Here is a 20,002-nt window from a genome sequence, read left to right as displayed (position 1 = left end):
TCAGCTCTCCCACAACCTGAAATAGGTTTCTCTCATGTTGGAAGCAGGTCATTTTGTGTAAAAGCAGTCTGAGGATACAAAGTTAAAACTGGTATTTTTATTTTCTAGACTGTGAACTGTTACCTCATAGACAATAATGGATTTATTCTGGTGTCTGAAGACTATACACAGGTGAGTGAGAAATTTCTACCGATTCAAAGTAAGGAGCTCAGAATGTGCTTGAGTCAGGGAAAACAAATTATGGTGTTAAAACTTTGAGACAATGATATATATTTAGGAGGTAATAGCAGGAGATTATAAAAACTTATTTCCATCCTTCTAAGAATGTCACAGCCTACTTCTCTGCAGGCCCCAAAGAGTTTTTTACCTCCCAGTGGGGGTTGCAGGGGGAGGCAGAGCCCAAGGTCTGTTCTCTCACTCATAAAATGTTCAATTTATAGAACTCTGTGCCTCAAGGGTAGAGGTGCCTTAAAGAGTTTGGGCAATTTTAAGGAGGTTTCCTCCTTTTGATATTTTATCTTCACATATATATATAATTTACATATACACACAGACACAGATATATGTGTGTGTGTGTGTGTATGTGTGTATATATATATATATATATATATATATATATATATATTCCAACATAATTATTCTTTATGGCTTTCTTTCTGGTTTTTGCTTTTTAAAAATCAATAACCTGAGTTTAAGGATTAACTTGGGCTCTCAACACTGAGGGACAAGGATCCAGAAATAGACAAAGAATGTTCTTCATATGAGTGAGTCCTGTGCAGTGTGGGGGCAGGAGGAGAAGAGAGCAGGGGTTGGGAAACAAGCTATGGGCTAAGCACAGAAATCTGTGTATTCAGAAACCATTAAGTGTAAAAATCCATAGCATTAAAACTTTGTGCATTAAAACCCTTTTTTGCAATTAGAAGTTAAGTTAGCATGTTAAAAGAAGGTAAAATACAGGCAGGGTTAGCAGCGTGGTATAATAGAGAAATAAAGTTGAGGGTTCCTGGTGGGAGCACTCTTCCTTAACTAGTCTTGTGTGCCTCACTTCACCTACCTGGGCCTCAGGGCGGGCTCTGTAGGAGGAGGAGGGATGACTGCAGGAGGCTACTTCTTACTGTAATATTGAGGATACTAACATTTTATAACCAAGTCCCATTGAAATCACTTGAAATTTTTTAGTAGCCAACAGTACAATAGGTTATTACTTCCTATATTAATAAATTGTCCTTAAGTGTGACTTCTTAGGGTCAGGGTTTAGTGCCTATTAATTTATAAATACCGGCTAGAGGTAACATGTAGAATTGCACTTGTATCCTCTCTATCCATGAGATTGTTATGGGGTTTTTCAATGCACCTTTGATGGGTGAAAATTCATACTACATATTGAGACTCAAACTGCCTACACCCATCTCCTCAAATGCTGCACATCTCTGGACATTGGAAAGTTAATGGACACTAGGTAAGAGGGATAGGCTAGTGAAACAAGGCCAGTCTCTGAGGGAGCAGGAAAGTCCATAGGCCTATGGTAATGTGCCCATTTGGCTGGCAGGAGAATCAGTGAGACATTCACTGTATGATGACATAGGGAAACTAGGCTTTCGGTGGTGAGCATTCTATAGTATTATGGATGCTAAATTATAATGGTATACACCTGGAACTTATACTGTTATTAATCAGTGTTAGCCCAATTAAAAAAATAGAAGACTCATTGATGGAGCAAGAACCCAAATTAATAACCTTTTAAAAGGAACTCTGTCCTTCCTCCATAATCATGAAAGGCTAATATAGGAGCCTGATCTTTGGGGAGGAAGGGTATGGTGGGTGTCCTCCAGTGTGAGTCCTGGAATAGCCAGCCACACAACACGAACCACTGAGACAGTGACTCAGACAAAGCCACGGCCCTTACACGTGGGCTGTGTTCCCTGCTGTTTCTCTCTGTGGAGCCAGCCTGCGGCACTGCCCAGGGAGCCTGCCTCTGTCTGGGCTCGTTCGATGTTGCCTGGTTTCCTGCACTTCGATTAGGATAATTCTTCTTATTCCAACAACCAGTTCCACTGGCACTGACATATTTACACACATGCAACACTAATGTCCTTCTCGATCCTAACAGCTTCATATGCCCACTGTTTGCCAAACGTTCCAAGGGTCTCTTGAGTAAAAAAGGCAGCGCTCAACATTCAGTCAGTGAAATGTTTCCTGTTTTTTCCTTGTTGCTTTCTTGATTTTTTGGCAAAGTGTATATAGGCCTTTTTGCCTGAAAACTCCAAGGAGCGGGATTGAGGTCACTCAGATGTAAATGCAGTTGGGATTTAGTGAATGCAAAGCCTATGAGACATATTAATTCAGGCTCTCAGAGTAATGCCCTCCACCCAACTACATATAAGCCATAAATCCTCAGAGCAGCCATAACAGAGATAGGGATTCTCTTCTGGTCTACCCTGGCTCATTCCACAACATTGTCCAAGGAAAACTTGTGCCCCAAGTTCTGTTTCATGTACTGCATACACCCTTCCCCAAGAGATACTGATGAGCATGTCTGGAGAGATGCATGAGGATGTTAATCCTTTATTCCACCATTCCGAGTTGGCAGATCTCAGCCAGTGCCAAGAACTAGACTTGGAAAAGCATCAGCCTGATGGTGGGGAAGGACTGCTAGGCCTCAAATGCTCTGAAGATAGCCTCAGAGAAGGGGTATCGGCAGCCGTCCGTCTCGAGAGACGATGGAGTAGCTTCTTAAGAGTCTATCTGCACCGCCGAGAATGGCTGTGCAGTCCGACTCGGGAGGGACAGGGTATCTGTCTCCTCCGTGTTAAATCGACATCTTGCGATGACGCTGGAGTGTCCTCTCCAGTGAAGCTGAAGCTACAGAGCCTGGGCAGGGTGATATGGAGGGTCTGCTGTTGCCCATGCAGCAGACCCCCCCTCTCTTCGCAGCTGAAGGGTCCAAGGGAAAGACGGAGTCAATACAGCTTGGCTTCAGGTGCGCCGCAGGAGTTGCCGGTGTTGACTACAACGTCAAACCGCCTTAGGGACTCCGGCTCCGGATTTTCTGTCGGGGTTTACTCCCTTAGCCTTTCCCCTGAAGAGGTATGCCGCAAGGCAGCGGAGGTTTTTTGGAGTCAGAGTTTTCCTTCTCTGATGTGCCCTGACTGGAAGATCGAACCAGTGACACTTAGCTCGCAGGCCGACGCTCAATCCACTGAGCCAAACCAGCCAGGGTCAGAGAAGGGGTAGACCTTTGGAAATCAAGAGGCTGGCCTGTCTTATTCTTTATCAACATATGAACTGTGTATGGATAAAATTTGAGTGTTCCTCAGAAAGTGATTTTGAGAAAGGACGTATTCTCAACCATAGGAAATATATGGGCCATTGAAGAGAACTGTTATAGTTCCCTAAACAGGTCATCCAGGAATTATAAACAATTCTTTTTATTAATGCTTAGGAAGCCCTTTCAGAGCCTGTTTCTGTCTGTATGAAGTAGTGTTTTAATCACAAGAGATTGAGTGCAGATTAATGCTTATTCTATCCAAAGATAATAGTGTGTGTGTGTGTGTGTGTGTTGTGTTGTGTTTAATTCCAGCACCCAGCACGTTATGCAATGCAACACCCTCCCGCCCCTGCCATGCATTGTAGAACATTCACATCTGCTTACTAGTTTGTTCTGTAATCCCCCAAATTCTCATGACTGTTAAGACCTTTCCCACTTTTCTGTAACAGTGCCCAAAACTACTTCAGGACATAGACTATGTCCACTTTTTTCTTTCTCCTCTGGGCCCACTATTCATGTGCACTTCCTCATGGGTCTTCCTTTCTTCCTAAACAGACTGGAGACTTTTTTGGTGAGGTCGAGGGAGCTGTGATGAACAAATTATTAACAATGGGCTCCTTTAAAAGGTAAGGATTTTATGGTCCCCTGTGTCCCCCGAGAAAGTTTGCCTAAATAAAATAAAACAAACCAAGGTCAAATAAAACAAGCCCAGACTTGACCCTGTGACTGGTTTGTACTTGTGTTCATGCTCCAGAAGATCTCGCTGAAATTTGATGCCTCTTGCCTGAGTGTTAAGAATCTTAGAAACCCAACTCACAATGAGTTTCCTGTTCACCCAGTCCTGAATTTATTGGAGGCCAATATTGAAGTTGGAGCCTGCACTGGGGCACAATTATATCAGTCTCAAGCAAGTGATTGCAAGAAAATAGGAACTGTTTTCATCTGGTCAAAAAGGGGGATATTTTGTCTCCCATTGACAAACCAGGGAAGTTTACTAGAAATCTGGAAGTCAGGGATGGCAAGTTATATTTAGAAACTTGTTGATATAATTTTAGAAAATCAAATGAAAAATTGAAAAGTGTCAACACTTGCTCCCAGTGGGAGGTAAGTTTAAATCAGCTGCTGGAAGAAAACACAGATGGTGCCAGATTCCACTGGTGGCATGTGCTACTCAAGTGGGTCCTGAGAGCTCTCACCAACCCTGAGTGAAGGTTCCCCACAGGTCCATCCCAGCGATGGCCACCCATGCGCTTCAGGGCACCAATGTCCATGGTAAAAGCCCTTCCCCCAAGAGATCAGGATGCCAGGAATGTCCCCGGGAGTCAACCTGTCTCCCTTCCGGTGGCCTCCCAGGAAATGGCCTTTGGAGTGGTGCTTTCATGGGCACATTTGATGCTGTTAAAATATATAATAGCAGGAAATACAAGGATGGACCTCACAGGCCTGTGAGAACCATTGCGCGTTCGGGCTGCCGGTGGGAAGGGCGGTCTCCCTGGTTTATGACTCTCCTGCAGCTGAATGGCCAGGAAGTGTTAGCTCAGGAAATCAGACTTTTAAGCCAGTCGACAAGACCAACTGAGCACTGTGCTGAAAGCAGGGAATTCAAAAATGATGACCCAATTTTTGAAATTCCATAGCTTGTGTGTGCCAGAAGGAGGGAAAGAAGAAATGATATGAAAATTGGCAAAAATCCAGCACTTCTGCAATCTCTGACACACTTACTCCCAGGCCTCCTGGAGCAGAGTGTTCACTCCTGCCCCATTCCTTATTTAAAATTCAAGTACAGTTTCTAACTTTTTTCCAGGAGTAATTGTGCACGTGCTTGAAAACTGGTGGGAGCTGGGCGTAGGTTGCTATGGAGTTTTCCTGGGCTTCTGTAAGCTTCCAGGGCAGCTTCTGGCTTGTCTGCCATCCAGGGCACCACTGGTTTTTCATCTTTATGTGGATGTGTGCATTTGTCTTGTGTTAGCATGTTTTCAACTTCGTAGGGGGGGAGACAAAAGATGAAGAATAATCACACACATGTTTCTCATTTGGAAGCATATTTTTTCAACTTCTTTAACAAAACCTTTTTTTTCTTTTCCCTCTTAGATATTCCTTTCAGACACTTTGGTGGGAGAAAGAACAATTGTAGAGTAGAATTTTTAATTCCTAGTCTTCTCCTTAATGTGGTTGGCATGAATCTAGAACTTTCTTTCACTATGAGAGTAGCTAATGTATTTAAGAAAAGGGAAGGGCTGGGGACTTTTCTTAATTTTAACAGCAACTACTGTCAACTGGGAATTACCTGACAAACCTCCTCAGCCTTTCTGAAGAGACCCCTCACTGGAACCAGGAGAATAATGAGAGTTTGGATTTAGGAGTCAGATGGATTGGGTTCAAATCCAGGCTTTGACATTGACTAGCTAGCTGCATGACTTAGAATAAGCCAAGTTACCTCTCCAAGCTTTGGTTTTCTTACAGGGAAAATGAAGATGATAATAATAATTATTTCCATGGGTTGCTGTCAGAGTTAATGAGATAATAATAAGCATAAAGTTCTTACATGGTGCCTGGCATATATTAAGGGCTCAGTAATTGCTAGCTGCTGCTATGACTTTTGTTGTTATGGATCTTCGCTCAGTCTTGGCTTTGCTTTCTCCTTGGCACTAGATAATGCTTCCTCTGCATTCATATGTCTCATAGCAGGTTTCCCACAACACCTGGTGACGGGGTCTCCAGAGCTGGGGTCCTGTCATCCTTGAAATCTGACATTCATGCCCTTGCCCTCTCCAGCATGCAGTGCTCACAGCACAGGTTGACAGTCCTTTCATTCAGAGATCTATATTTCAAAAGTATTTGAAGGATGTAGCTGCAAGTAACTGACAGTGTTCTGGGATGGAGTCATGTACCATGTTAAACTGAGCCCTGCCCCTCCCCAAACCAGGATACATGGAGGCTGAGTTGCTCTGTGACATGGCTGGGATCAGAGAAGGCTCAGGAATGCTCCACTGAGATGAACTTTCATCTTAGCATCTTAATCAGTGACAAGATGGCACAAAGTTTTTTGATTTGATCTGTCTGCTTACCCAGTTCTACACAAATGAGTTTAATTTACAAGAACCCTACAAACCATCTTCTCCAGAAAGAGAGCTCAAAGAGAAGAACACCATCTCCCTGTACCAACCTCCCTCTTGTAACCTCCCCTGGTCCATATTTGCTGCCTCCTTCTCTGGCCAATGTGGCAGTGGACTCTTCCCATTACCTGGTGACCATTCTACTTAGCAATGCCATTAGAGGAAAGGAACACCCACTTCTGTATCTGCAGTGCCATGCAGAAGGAATGAAAGCCACTGGTCTGTATAAACAAATAGTCAACTTAAGAGAGCATGTGCAAACGATCTAAGAGACAAAATGGTCACCCTTGGTCATTTAGCTGAGTCTCTGATGTGACTCTGTCCACCCAGCTTGCATATCACACAGCATCCAGGGGTCCAATAATATACCAATTGCTTCAGCAATGTAAAAATAATGATCACCATGGCCACCTTCCTTGACCACCTTCCATGCACCAGGCCTGGCTGGCACCTAAGAGATCTTACCCCTTGCAATTTTTTCCAACAACTCTGTGAGACAGGTATAAAGAGGACCAGTTGCACAATCAACAGAGTATAGTTTCAATCAGCAGAATGAAAATGTGGGGTCCCTTGTGCCAAAAGTGTCAAGCATTTCAAGACAGAGACAGCAGAGCATTAAACCAAGCATGGAACCCTTCTAAGTTCAGGGTTCTGTGCAGTTACACAGGCCATCTGCCTATTTAGCGAGCCCTGGGTATAAATATACCCATTTTATAGATAGAAATAATGAGGCTTAGGAAAGTTAAGAACTTGCCCTAAGTCTCTGTGTAAGAGAGCTGGATTTAAACATCCTGCAATCTGAGCACAGAGAGAATTTTCTAGCTTCTGCCCTTGATCTTGTGCTATGTAAAACAAGTGACTGTAGCTTCCTTCAGCTCTGTTCTTGAGAAGTGAAGGATGGCTGACGAACATGTTGTCTCAGCAATATCTTATCTGGACAAGAAGAATTTTCAAGATGGGAGGCCAGCTGAGTGATAAGATCACCCAGATTTCTTTTAGCTGAAGTTGAAAAATTGTTGAACCAAGCCACAGACCCAGGCTTCACGTTTTTTCTCGTAAGATTCCACATGCCTGGTCAGCTTTTTGTATTTCAAACAGAGAGCTTCAAATACTTCTTCATTCCTATCATGGACTGTAAGTGGACTCCCTGAGTAGTGATTCACTTAGATTTTTAATTTCAGTTATCTTTCTTTTTCACTCATGATCATGTCTAACAAGAGCCTCACATTTATGTTTCTGAAAATCCATGTTCTGTGGTACCCTTTGCTGTCATAGGCAGGGACATCTCCCCCCTTAACACTACTGAGAGAAAACCTAGTTATCTAGTTTCACGATGGTTTTATTATAATTCATTTATCCCTCCTCATTTCTTTGCTCCTAGTGATGCACATTCAGGGTCAAATATCCAGGGAAAAGTGGAACAATGTAGATAGCCAGTCACAGGAGAGTATTCAAGGTTCTTGATAGGGCCCCTGTGACACACTACACTTGAAATAAGAAGACTAGGTTGAGCACCAGAACCACCACTAGGTAGCCTTGGACAGATTCCTCAGTCTCCTTGAGCCTTAGTTTCTTTTGTCACCAAAATATGGACCTGGGGGGAGGGTGATGAGAATCAACTAAAACAAGACATGTGAAAATGCTATGCAAATTGGAAAGCTTTGCAAACAGGAAGCAAGATTAGCTCTTGGAGAAGAGCTCCCAAAATCTGAGATCTTTTTATTTAATTTTCTCCTTTTTTTTTTTTTTTAAGTCACTAATTAACCACCCCCTACCCCCGACAAAAGGTACTTACTGCATAGCATTTACCTCCACAGCACCGCCATGGGAGTGGGACTGCGGGATGGGCCTCTGCTAGCATCTCCTGGAAAGCTTTTAAACACACGTCTACACTGGGGCTGCATCCCAGGAGATTCATGTTCATTTCTTCCAAGGATGCAGCCCAGACATTGATGCTTTTTAAAAGCATCCACGTGATTCCTTTGTGCAGGCATGGTAAAGAAATAGTAAGTTGAAGGTACCTGGTTATCAGTCTAGATGCTGCCCACTTTGGAGATGCCTGAACTTGGGCAAGTTTAACTCACTTAATTTCAATTTTCTCTGCAGTGAAATAGAGCTGAAAGAATTATTCATGTATTGGGTTGGTCATATTAGTCTGTTTAGTTTTTTCTGTAAAATAAAAGACATGTTTTTCATTTTCATCAATAACTGTTGATTTGGATATTTTGAGTATGTTGATTATCTCCCATGTGGTATAACGTTGATTTTTCTCAATTAATGTCTCTATTTGATTGCTATCAACTGCAACTGGTATGTATACCCAACCATGGAGGATTTTCCAGTGAGAAATTTCTAGCACGAAACTTTGCAAACCACTTTGAACACATTCAGTCAGTCACAGCCCCTTGTTCATACACTGCACAAAATTTTTTTGTGTGTTTTAGTTGCATTTTTACCTTTTTAAAATAATAACACTTAAGATGCTGAAAATGCGGCATATTTTCTTCTATCTTCAATATTAAAATGGCTACACAAAAAGTCACCAATTTTGATATGTTTTTCTTTTAAATGCATGCTGATACAAAACAGCTGTCACAATACAAGCTAACAAAATTGTTTTGAATGAAGTTTAAGACAACTAACTCAGTGCTACCAGAGCCATCTTATGGAAAAAACAAACAAACTTTTTGGCCATCCCAATATCTGCAAGTGAGGGTTAAAAGGAATAATGCATACTGTTAACAAACATTCTTGTGGTTTTTGCCAAGGGGGTCTTCCCTTGTTTTTTGTGTATCTAATTAGGCTTGAGGAAGTTAAGACCAACTGGGTACACCTGGTCTTTGGCTTATAGAGAAACAGACTGCTTGCTAATAATTTGTTTTTACTTTGGGAGCTACTGATAGTTCCTATCCTTCTTGGCTGTATCTTTTTTGTTTACTTTTATTTTGTTAGTTATATGCGCTTGGTGCAACATGCCTAAGCATTCACCCTACAAGACCATTCATAAGTTCCATGTGGGGCCTGGGGAATGTCCTCCTCACCTTGCCCCACACACATTCATTAATGGAGTTGACTTGTATAGAATTTCCTGTGGTGACTCCTTCTGCTATTTAAATTGCCTTTCTAGAAATTCTACATCAGGTAGAATTCAAGGCTTGGCCCATTTCTATGCCCAGGCTTGGTGACAGCCGGTGACTTGGAGCTTTCCCTGTCCTTGGTAATTACATTACAATTCAGCAAATGCCCTGGCCTTGGAGTCTAGAGAGTGTTAAAAGAGAAGTCTGTTATGTTTGGATGTCTGCTCTCCTTTAATGCCAACTGCCCTACTGATGTCTAATACTCAGCAACTCATGTAATGAATGTAATGGTTTCTTGGCTTCCTGTTGACCTGACCATGTCCACAGAAGTATGCTTTGTCAAAGGTGGCGTTGAAGGGAACAAGGAGACAGATTGGCTTGGACAGCTGTGTTTCTGGGCCAAACTTTCAGGAGTGCAGAGACATGGAGGTTTCAATGGACCACTCTTTAAAATCCTAAAGCTTGAGGATGCCTGATTACAACAAAAATAAGAGCTCCCTCATCTTCATCGTAATTGCAGTATCTGATTTATTAAATACTAACTACAGGAAAGCCATTATTCCAAGCATTTACATACATTGCCTTAATTAATCCCCATAACAACTTTGTAAAGTGGAGGTTCCAAGAATTTTAGTATCTTGTCTAAATTCATGCACCTCAGTGAGGGAGGGAAATGGAATTTGAACTCATGTCTACTGGATTCCAGAATCTAGACCATGGTCTATTAATCACCACAGCTGGAGCAAATTAAGTATTGTCTGCAGTTATTTATTCACATTCAGGCTCGTTTTGTTTCAGGAGATATAAAAGAAAAGTTCTCAATCAAACTTGGAGTTCAATGTATCAATTACTAGCTGGTTCTACTAGAAATAATAGGAAATTACAAAATAACAAGGGGTTAAAGAATATAGGAGTCTTTTTCTTTTTTATATAAAGGTAGTCTGAAGATACTAATTTAGGGGCATCATGTTATCATCGTGGATGTATGATTACATCTTTTTTAATGTACTTTCCTTCAAGTTAGCTTTTAAATTAAAGGTTACTTCATGTTCCAAAATAGCTGTTGAGATCCAGCCATCACATCTGCAATCTGGGTTGGGAGAATGAAAATTTCAGGGAAGTCCAAAAGGCCAAGTGAAATTATTTATTAAAGTTTATTTTAATATTTTATTTACTAAAGTTGTATTTATTAAAGTATTTACTCCCAAACAATTCTCTGCTTACTCACATGGCCTCACCTAGCTACATAGGAACCTGGGAAAGCTGCATATTGAAAAGCCAGGGTTCAGGTTGGCAGAAGAAGGGAATGGGTATTAGGAAACTACAGTAGTCTCTACCGCAACCAGCTTGCACCAGTTTGCTTCAGACCACACAAGTCCTCCAAATATTGCATCTGGCTTCCTGTGATATCCACTCTGAAAATCTTCCAGAGATGAGGCCATGTTCACAACTCCTAGTTTCCTCCACACTCCACATACCCAGCATAGTCCTGAACACGAATGGTCATAGCTACCACCTAACTCATCTGTCCATGATGCCTGACCTCAGGCAACGAATGCAGGAACATTCAATAATACCTATTTGGCTTAACTCATAATAATAATGGCAACACTAACACTCCTAGGGGCTGATGTACTGAGCCTCGGGTACAAACTCCACACTGTGCTTAGAGCAGTACAGGCATTATTGCAGTGCAGTTACTATAAAATGTAGACATGGCTTCATGAACTTGGCAGAGCCCAAGGAAGCTCTCCCAGCATCCAAATTTATAGCTTCAAATGGGTTTTGCATTAACTCATTCCCAAAGCAGAATTCAGCTGTTTCCTTCTATTTCTGACTCAAACAAAGAAGCAAAAGAAATTTAATCTTTTCTATGTGGGATTAATCATGATTCCATTTTCCCCTTTGGTTTAACAAGTAAAGCTAATTTTCATGGCAGAGGTAGGTGAATGGGCAAATGAACCGCTGGCTAGGTGCACCTCCAGGGCACCCATGCATGTTATCCTTTGACCCACAGTCAAAGCAGATGTGGCTGGGAGAGTGAGTGGTACTCTTCTCAGAGAGGGGACACGAGTCATTCTGATGCTGTAAGTTTCTCAGGCTCCCCAGGGCCATGTTATTTCAGAGGATGCTCTCTTCTTGGCTCTGGGGCACTCACCTCTCTTTATCAAGTCACTGCTCCCCTCCAGGATGATTAGACATTCTGTTCATCCTTGAGGTGTGTGGACAGTGCTTATCTAGTAGGTGAGTGAAGCAAGCACCCTGTATTAGCTGCCAGAACAAAATACTATGGGGCTTATCTATTTTCTCATAGTTCTGGAGGCCAGAAGCCCAATATCAAGGTGTCACTAGATCTGGTTTCTCCTGAGCCCTCTATCCTTGACTTGCAGATGGTCTTTATGTCCAAATTTCCTCTTATAAAGACTCCAGCCAAGTTGGGTTAGAGCCCACCCTCAGGGCCTCACTGTAACAGGATCACATCTTTAAAGGCCTTGTCTCCAAGTGCAGCCACATTCTCAGGTACTGGGGGCTAGAACTTCAATGTACAAATTTTGAGGGCTACAACTGACACAATTAAGCCCATAACACACCCCTAAATATGTCCAGACTGGTACTTAGCCCTGGGAAGATATGCTGGCTTGTATGAGTCCCAGTTCCTGCCTGTAAGGCACTTACAGTCAAATTGAGATGGAAAAAGCAAGCACATGAGAAGAGAAAGAATTAGCAAGGGTTGCGGGGCTGGGTGCATCACATTCTAAAACTCATGGCTGTCGGACCTGGCTGCATATTAGAACTCTTTGGGTAGGATTTTTAAAAATAACTGATGCCAGTTGCCTAACCCTGAACTCTTGGCAGGGGGGGGGGGGAGTGTAATGCCTGAGCATCAGCATATATACAAATTTTGATGTTCCCCGGGTTATTCTAAAGAGAGGCAGGGTTGACATATTGTAGACAAATGCCAACCTGTGTCTTCACAAGTTGCCTTAGGAATGGAGAGAGAGTTCACATCCCATTTTCCAGATTCTTCTGCTGAGACCTATCCCCACGCGACCCTAAAGGAGAAAGTTATCCTGTGGGGATCCATGCTTGAGAAGCGAGAGATCTACATCAAAATCCCAGCCCCTCTGCTTAGCAGTGCTGTAATAACCTTGGAGCAGTGGCCTCACCTTCTGGGCCTTCATGTCCTCTCATATGAAATGAAATCATGTCCCTGACATCAGAGCAGATGCCTACATTGCTGGCAAAAAGTAATTGGTTATTTCTCAGTGTTACTGCATTTATTACCTGGATGAGATGCTGATGCAATCGATATCTGCAACATTTTATTTTTTCTATTATCAGCACCAGTTGATGAAAATCACTTGGAGCTGTAGACCCTCTGCTGAATCTGTAGAATAAGTGAGGCTTCCTTGGGGCTCTCCTGTGAGGGTTCAGCATTGGACCCTAAGAGGCCCCAGTGCCCTGTGTGCTGGGCTCCTGGCCTGTGTGGCCACATGATGCTTACTCTATGCTAATGATAGGTGCTCAAACTAGATTTGTTTTAGTGATTTCCAGTCAGAGCATTCAAAGGCAGCAGGGCCAGGGTTGTGTAAACTCACCACCTCTGCTATTAAATGTTCTCTGCTGGTCCTGAAGAACAGTGCAATATCTGTAAGAAGTCACTGTGGGGTGACACAGTACCCAGTGCCAAAAGGAGAGACGGTAGAGCACTGTTAGGCATTCAAAGCTCTCCATCAAAAGACCGGGCTTTCCACTCTCCTGCTTTCTGAGAGATAAAAGCCAATTAGGCTTCCACAGCCACAGTCCCCTTGTTACGGGTTTCCCAGGTTCCTGCTGCATGCCCCATCACTTGCAAGTTGAAAGAAGCCCCAGAGAACACATTTTACGCCTCAACAAAGAATACGTATTTTTACATGCTACCCTAGTGAGTCCCTTTGCTTCTCATAATTTTTGATTCAGAATGGCTTAAATATGTCCCACAGCAGGTCTCTATGTCAGATGCCTCCCTGTCCTGCTTTTAGGGCTATATTTGCAAACATTAAGCTGTTTCAAGATTGGTTTTTAAGTAATCGTTTAGCCATAGTGAGCTAATTCACTGAGTCATTACAGGTAAAACACCTGGCCTCATGAGCACATAGTAGGTATTTAATTAATGCTAGTCCCCATAGTTACTAACAAGCCTAGGGTAGCTGAGCTCATGCCTTTGAAACTCAACAGTCTTGTTCTTAGAAGAAATATTTTTCTTGGCCACGGTTTTTGTTTAGGTGGAAAAGAAAAGGATCAGCAAAGTAGCCTTAAACATGTCCTAATGTCCTGGGCCTGTCCTCTAAGGCTCTGCTTGGTACAGGAGCACTGAGGTCACCCAGCCTTTGTTTGCATTGCTTTGAGTTTCTTCCTCAGAGACCATATCTGCCTTCTGTCAAAGCTTCAGAGAAACCCAGCTGGGGAGCACGGAGATGCTAGATAAGGTCCGGGGCTGCAGGCTGAGGTCAAAGGGGCCTGGTAGTGATGTCATGGGGACTCAGGCATGTTATTTGTATGAGAATAAACCCCCCTGCTGAGGGCAGCAAAGGAACACCAATCTTGGGCTGGGCCCAATGCTCCAGGCTTATTTTAGAGCCAAATGAAAACAGGCAATTATCATGTTCTTTAACTATAATCAGCCGAACAGGATACAGGTAGCCGCAAAATGGAGTTATTTAAAACAGTAACAAAATCACTTCAAAAAGAGTAATAATCTGGAAGTCTCTCTTTGTATAACATCTAGTTAAAGCTGTCTAAGCTTGGAGAAGGCAGGGAACACTTGTTTTGTGACCTCCTCAATAGCAATGGTATCAGGAGAGCTTCCTGGTGAAATGAAAGGCAAGATCCCTGGCCTGGAGGCTGCCCCAGAGCAATTGAGTTTGGCCCCAACATGTAAACTACAGCCTTTGAAAGTGATCCCCAGAGAATCCTGAGCTTCCTGCCATCTGGCTCTCAGGGCGGTTACCATGGCGAGGGGCTCTCACTAGCAGGCCAGCTGGTCCAACCTGGCCCAGTGACACCACAGCAGCCCCTCGGCTTGGGCCGAAAGTTGATTCTGGCCCTTGGTTATGAGACCTTATCTTGGGCAGCACTTCCTGTGACATTCCAAAAAGACTCCAGGATGGGGCACAGGGCTGAATTCTAAGCATTTCCTAGGATCTGTCCAAGGCTACTACTGAGCAGAGTGAGGTAGGTACAGCTTGGCCCCCTTCTAATTTTGGTTCTGCCACTGGTTCGGTATGTGTACCTGAGCACACTGTGTAGGCTGGCTGAGATCAGCTTTGTCTCTCTGTTAAATGGGGTCTATTAGGATCTACTTTGCAGGGCCATGCTTAGAAGAGTACCGTGCTCATGGTTGCTAAATAGTGTTTGATAGACATTAGCTGTTTTTATCATGGTCCTCAGCTAAGAAATCCATGAACAGAAGTTTCTGCATCATCTTTTGATAACTCTGGCACAGCTTCTGAAGGTGGGCAGTAATGTGTGGACTTGACACTGTATCATATTTTTACTGAGCAAAGTAGGGCATGGCACCTTGGTGTTTGACCCAACAATTTGTATTGAGAAAAACAGGTCTTTATTTACAATATTCCAACCTTGGGGGTCTTGAAGCACTTCAGCTCAGAGCCCTGTTTTCCCACGAGACCCAGCAATCCCTTGCTCCCCAAAAGGCTATAAACCAAAACCAAGCCCAATAGGTGCCCATTCCTTATCTCTCAGCTCTCTCTTTCAAGATCTGGGATATGTTGTCTTCAACCTCTATATAATAGTCCAGGAAAGCATGTGCTGTGTTACACTGGATCATGGTGAAGTTCAGGAAAGGCAGAAGTCCTAAGAGAGTTTCTTCTATGTATGTTCCACGTTCCAAGGGTTCAGATAGAGTCTGCGTCTGCAAGACAGTCTTTAGTGGCTTCGGAGTCAGCTGGAGCGGGCATGATCAAAGCAGCAGCATGCCTGCTTTCTTACTCACTCAGGCCGCACAGCCAAATTCTCACTACAAACTGCATAGCTGCTTGCTGTTTTCCACCTCGCTGCTCCAACCTCCTCCTACATCATCGTATCCTCTGTACCCTCCTCATGCTTCTCCAACATGCTCCTTCTTCTTACTCCAGCTCTTAATCCAAAACCACATGGCACCTCCTTTCATAAGAGACCTCATGGTGGACCAGGGGACTCTTCTACTTCCTTTCAAACCACATGCACCCCCCTCACCCCCCACTGCATGGCTTGCCCGTAATTTTAAATCCTGATCCTGAGCACCATACATCATTGTTATGAAAAGCATCTTAAGCCATATCATCACCCTTTTACCCAGGCAGCAGCATAGCTATTATCTAGCTATCAGCTTACCATAGATATGCAAAGTACCTTAAATGCTGTACTATACCTCCCCCACTCTGTTAACACTGTGTGCCAATGAGCTAAGAAAATTAGGAGGCCTGTCCACCCTCCAACCAGCTGGAGAAAGCCTGACTCAATTCCCATTGCATTGAACACCAACTCCATTAATTAATAATGGCAATGAAAACCATACTAATAAATTACAACAGCAGCTGCAGCCCTGTCCTCTGTTGAATGATTCCTCTGTATCGTGCACTGTGCTAAATGCAACACATATGTAACCTCAGTTAATCATCACGACCACCCTATGAAGTAGCCATTATTCTCAATATTTTACAGATGAGGAAGCTGAGGCATCAAAAAAGTAAAAGAAAAAAAAAAAAGCAACAACATTGTAATAAGTAAATGAGTTAGAATTTGAGCTCTGGTGTCCCTGACTTCAAAGCTGGCATTTTAACAATTAGGTCACACTGCTATCACTTGGGCCTTTGGGAACAGTGTATCTTTATGAAACCAAATGCTAACAAAGGGGAAAAAAAAGGCTTTCTGCCATAAGAATCACAACACCTAGGGTACTACTAGTATATTGCAGTATCTTTCACATGCCTGATCTGAGTCATTTCATAAGTGAGAAAATTAAGCCTCAGAAGAGAGTAAGCAACCTGCTCAAGATTTCACCCTGGGTAAATGGCAGAAGCAACCTTTAAAACCAAGACCATACTGTATCTACATCTACAAGACCCCAGGCACATGCATATTCCACTCAATCTATGCTGCCTCTCACACCGGCCCTGTCTCCCAAGTTTCTTCTGTAGAGACCAAATTGGGCAGTAGAAAAAGGATGAAGCCAACAACAATGCTTGCCAAATCCTAGAAAGCCCTTGCAGGGCCCCCGTAGAAGTCCCCTGCATGAGTTTGCTGACTGTGGCATGGTGGGCCAGTCAGGGACAAATTAGAGTTGTCCAGTGTGGTCTATAGTTGATTCCGTGGCTGGGTTACTATCAGGGCTGTCAGAGCTTTCTGTGAGAAGTTTGTCCAGGGACTTCCCCAAGTCAGATATTTGGCTGGTTGTTCATTGCTAACACAGCATTAAGTATGCTCCACATTAAGCATTGTATTATTCTGGAAAGGAATTCCTGTGGGGCGAATTCCTTCCAGTCATGTAGAAGTTCATGTAGTATTGCAGTGTTAACATGCCATCTGGCAGCTGCTGTGTAACTCAGGCTGGGCTTTAAGTGTCACTCCTTTGGGGTGCCCAGAATAGTGGGAAGGGGACTTGGTGGGAAGGGCGGAATGCATGTCTCCTTTGGGAGAAGGTGCTTGCTCCATCTAAAGCTGTTAACTTCCTACCAGAAATGCCATTATCCTTTACTCTGTAAGGTTCCTGACGGGAAATTGAAATATCTGAAACAATCACAAAGTAGAACTGTTGCTGGTAGAAATGGGGTCCTTCCATGGAGTGACAAGAAAAGCATTTCTGGGGATCCACACATGGGAAAATGAGATGAAGTGGGAATATTTATTGGACTAGAAATAAAAGAATGCCCCTAGGTTCCCAGTGTCTCATCTCTGTCCATCCCACTGATGAAGTACAGCCTTGTCTTTATTGAGCCCAGAAATAGGAGAAACAGGGCCTGGGTCCAGAAATGCTGAGCCACTGGTGCTTAGTCCAGTTTAGTCTCTGCCTCCATCCCGCTAGCTTAGCCTCTGTTCTGGTCTGTGCTGTGGCCGGCGCTGTGCTGCTGTATCCAGGCCCATGCTTGGAGCCTGCGTGGCTGCTAGGCCTGCATAGCTGCTATGGAGAGAGAATGTGCAAACAAATGGGCAAAGGGAGACCTATTATGAGGGGACAAGTGGAGGAGGGCTTTGTTAAGCTTTGATTACATTACCTCGGGCTTGGGAAGAAGAAATTAATCAACCAATTAATTTCCCAATGTTTCAGGGCTTGTGCTGGACCCTCCCCCTAACCAATCAAATTCTTTTTCCAGGCTATACACCTCCCCTTATGGTCATCATCTTGGCTCCTACTGCGTATGCTTCATTGTAGAAGTACTTCACTCGCCCTGTGCCATCTTGGCTTCTACTGGGCACATGCCCAGCAGAGAATTTTCTCCTACTGGTTTTCTCTCTCCCCCTTCATAATCCCAGTTACTGACCAGTAACAGATCATTGCTGCCCTCCTTGGGGATTAGGTCCTGAGGATGGAGGATGCAGTGGTCTCCTGGAGAGCCGGTAAATGCTGCAACTTCTAGTGAAGCAGGCTTATTGTCCGACTCAGCTCCCTAGGTTATTATGCTTAATGATCAATTCCTTTTGCTCTCTTTCTTTATTAATATCTAGCTAGCTACCTATGCTAACAGAGCTTCTGAGTACAGGTCATAATTATGACAAAAGCTATATTTTTATCACTAATGGAGAAATAAATGCCCATTTTCTTGTTTCATAAATTGCACTCTTTTCAAAAGAATACACTCATTATTATAGTGGTGGTGGAGAGGTGGGAATTACAACCAATGAGCTGGCTAGTCTCTAAAACATTGTCAAAATGCTGGGCTTATGTTGGCCCAACTATGTCTCCCAGTGCTTGAGAGAGACAGAAGATCCTGCTGTTCCTTAATCCAAACCAACCCTTCCCAGGTCTCCTACACCTGGGAGACATGAACCAAGTAGATTCCATCGGGGGCCTCTGTCAGCATATTTCTTTTGAAGCATCCTGGTCCATGCAAATAATCCTTAACAAACCAAAATGACATTCCATCAATTTACAGAGGGGGGATGGTTCCTCTAGTCCTTCACCACCCCAATAGCATTATTCCCTTTATTCTTCAATTTCCAAATGTTACAGACCAGAAGGAGTTTGTCCACCCAGTGTTATGGGAGAAACTCCCAGAAGCTCGGTTCTTCTAGACAATGCAGTAAAGAATTACAGATCAGCAAATCTATTATAGTGCAAGCAAGCAAGATTTATTGGTAATACATTCTCATGGAAGAGAACGGGCCTTGCCAAGGTGGGTGAGAAGGGCAAGAGCAAGGGTGGCAAGAACTGGGGTGGCCTGAGGATGGGCGGCCAGAGGCCAGGCAGCCAAAGAGAACAAGTCCTTTGTTCTGAGGACTTATATAGTTGGCAGAATGGGGGAGGGTAAAGAAGTTACATATTGATTGACAAGTAAAGGTGGTGCTAGCTTTCCAGGATTGGGGTATGAAACCCCAAAGGTGTTAATAGGCTTCTTCCTTTAGGCCCTATGGGTCTTTTCTAGCCTCTCAGACCTTGGGATGAAAACACAGTTTCAAAGGCTTTCTTTCCCAGAGAGTGGAAAAGATACATAGAATTTCAAGGACCACCCTCCTCTGAGTTAGCACGGTGTTTCCTGTGATGTTGGAACACCTGGCAATATTATCAGACCAGGCTCAGGACTGCTGAGTTAGTGGGTAAGACATGTCTCCCTCATCCTCCTTGCTTTGATTTGCTATCTATCCTACCTAACACCAGCACTACCAGAGCCAAACTCTAAACACTGAGAATTGCAGTGGAGAAAGATGTGCTATTTTATTATGAATGGCATCATCCAGAAGAACGGGCAGTTAATGATCAAAAGCCCGAACTCCCTGACCCAGGGTTTGGAGTAAGTTCTTAATGGTATAGTGGGAATAGGTATGTGGAAGCTTTGGGAGGGCAAGTTTTAATTGAGGACCTTGGAGCTTGGCCATTTATAGTAAAGGAGCAAAAGTAGGGGATCTTCCTACTGCTCTGAAAGGGTTCTGGTGTTCAAGTTCCAGTTATGTTCTGGTCTTTTGGTTCTTCAAGGAAGGGGGGATTTGTTCTAGGTACAGCTGGAGGTCAAAGACCTCTCCTTTGCACATTCTTTAGCTGTATTTCCTGCAGCTTTGGACTATTGTCTCTGAAAAGCAACTTGTTAAACATGATAGGACAATTTTGAGCTGGTTCTGCAGTTATACAAGTGCAACATGTGTCTCCAGTCCTGGACTTCGCCATGTTCCTGGTGTGAGGGCTGAAAAAATACAACTTGCCCTCCACCTTTCAATGTCTTGTAGCTGGGCTAATAATAAAATTACAGAGGCAGATTAACAGGAGGAAATGTCCAAAGTTTCTTATAAATGTATATTCGGGAGTCCATAAGAATGTGACCCAAAACACACTGGGTAGTTGAGACTTA

The 20,002-nt window shown here is 43.4% G+C and overlaps 1 protein-coding gene across 1 annotated transcript in view; it reads left to right on the top strand.

Moving 5' to 3' along the window:
• The window catches only part of CACNA2D3 (calcium voltage-gated channel auxiliary subunit alpha2delta 3), a 931,470-nt gene that overhangs the window by 842,663 nt on the left and 68,805 nt on the right, over window positions 1-20,002 (top strand). Inside the window, exons 30-31 of the mRNA XM_090284008.1 lie at window positions 109-171; window positions 3,824-3,894. Of these exons, the coding sequence (XP_090140134.1) occupies window positions 109-171; window positions 3,824-3,894 (134 nt within the window). The remainder of the gene's footprint in view (window positions 1-108; window positions 172-3,823; window positions 3,895-20,002) is intronic.

Source organism: Furipterus horrens, unplaced genomic scaffold (assembly GCF_987537825.1).
Source record: "Furipterus horrens unplaced genomic scaffold, mFurHor1.1.pri manual_scaffold_7, whole genome shotgun sequence".
Taxonomy (NCBI): domain Eukaryota; kingdom Metazoa; phylum Chordata; class Mammalia; order Chiroptera; family Furipteridae; genus Furipterus; species Furipterus horrens.
This window is presented reverse-complemented; position numbering and strand designations above follow the sequence as displayed.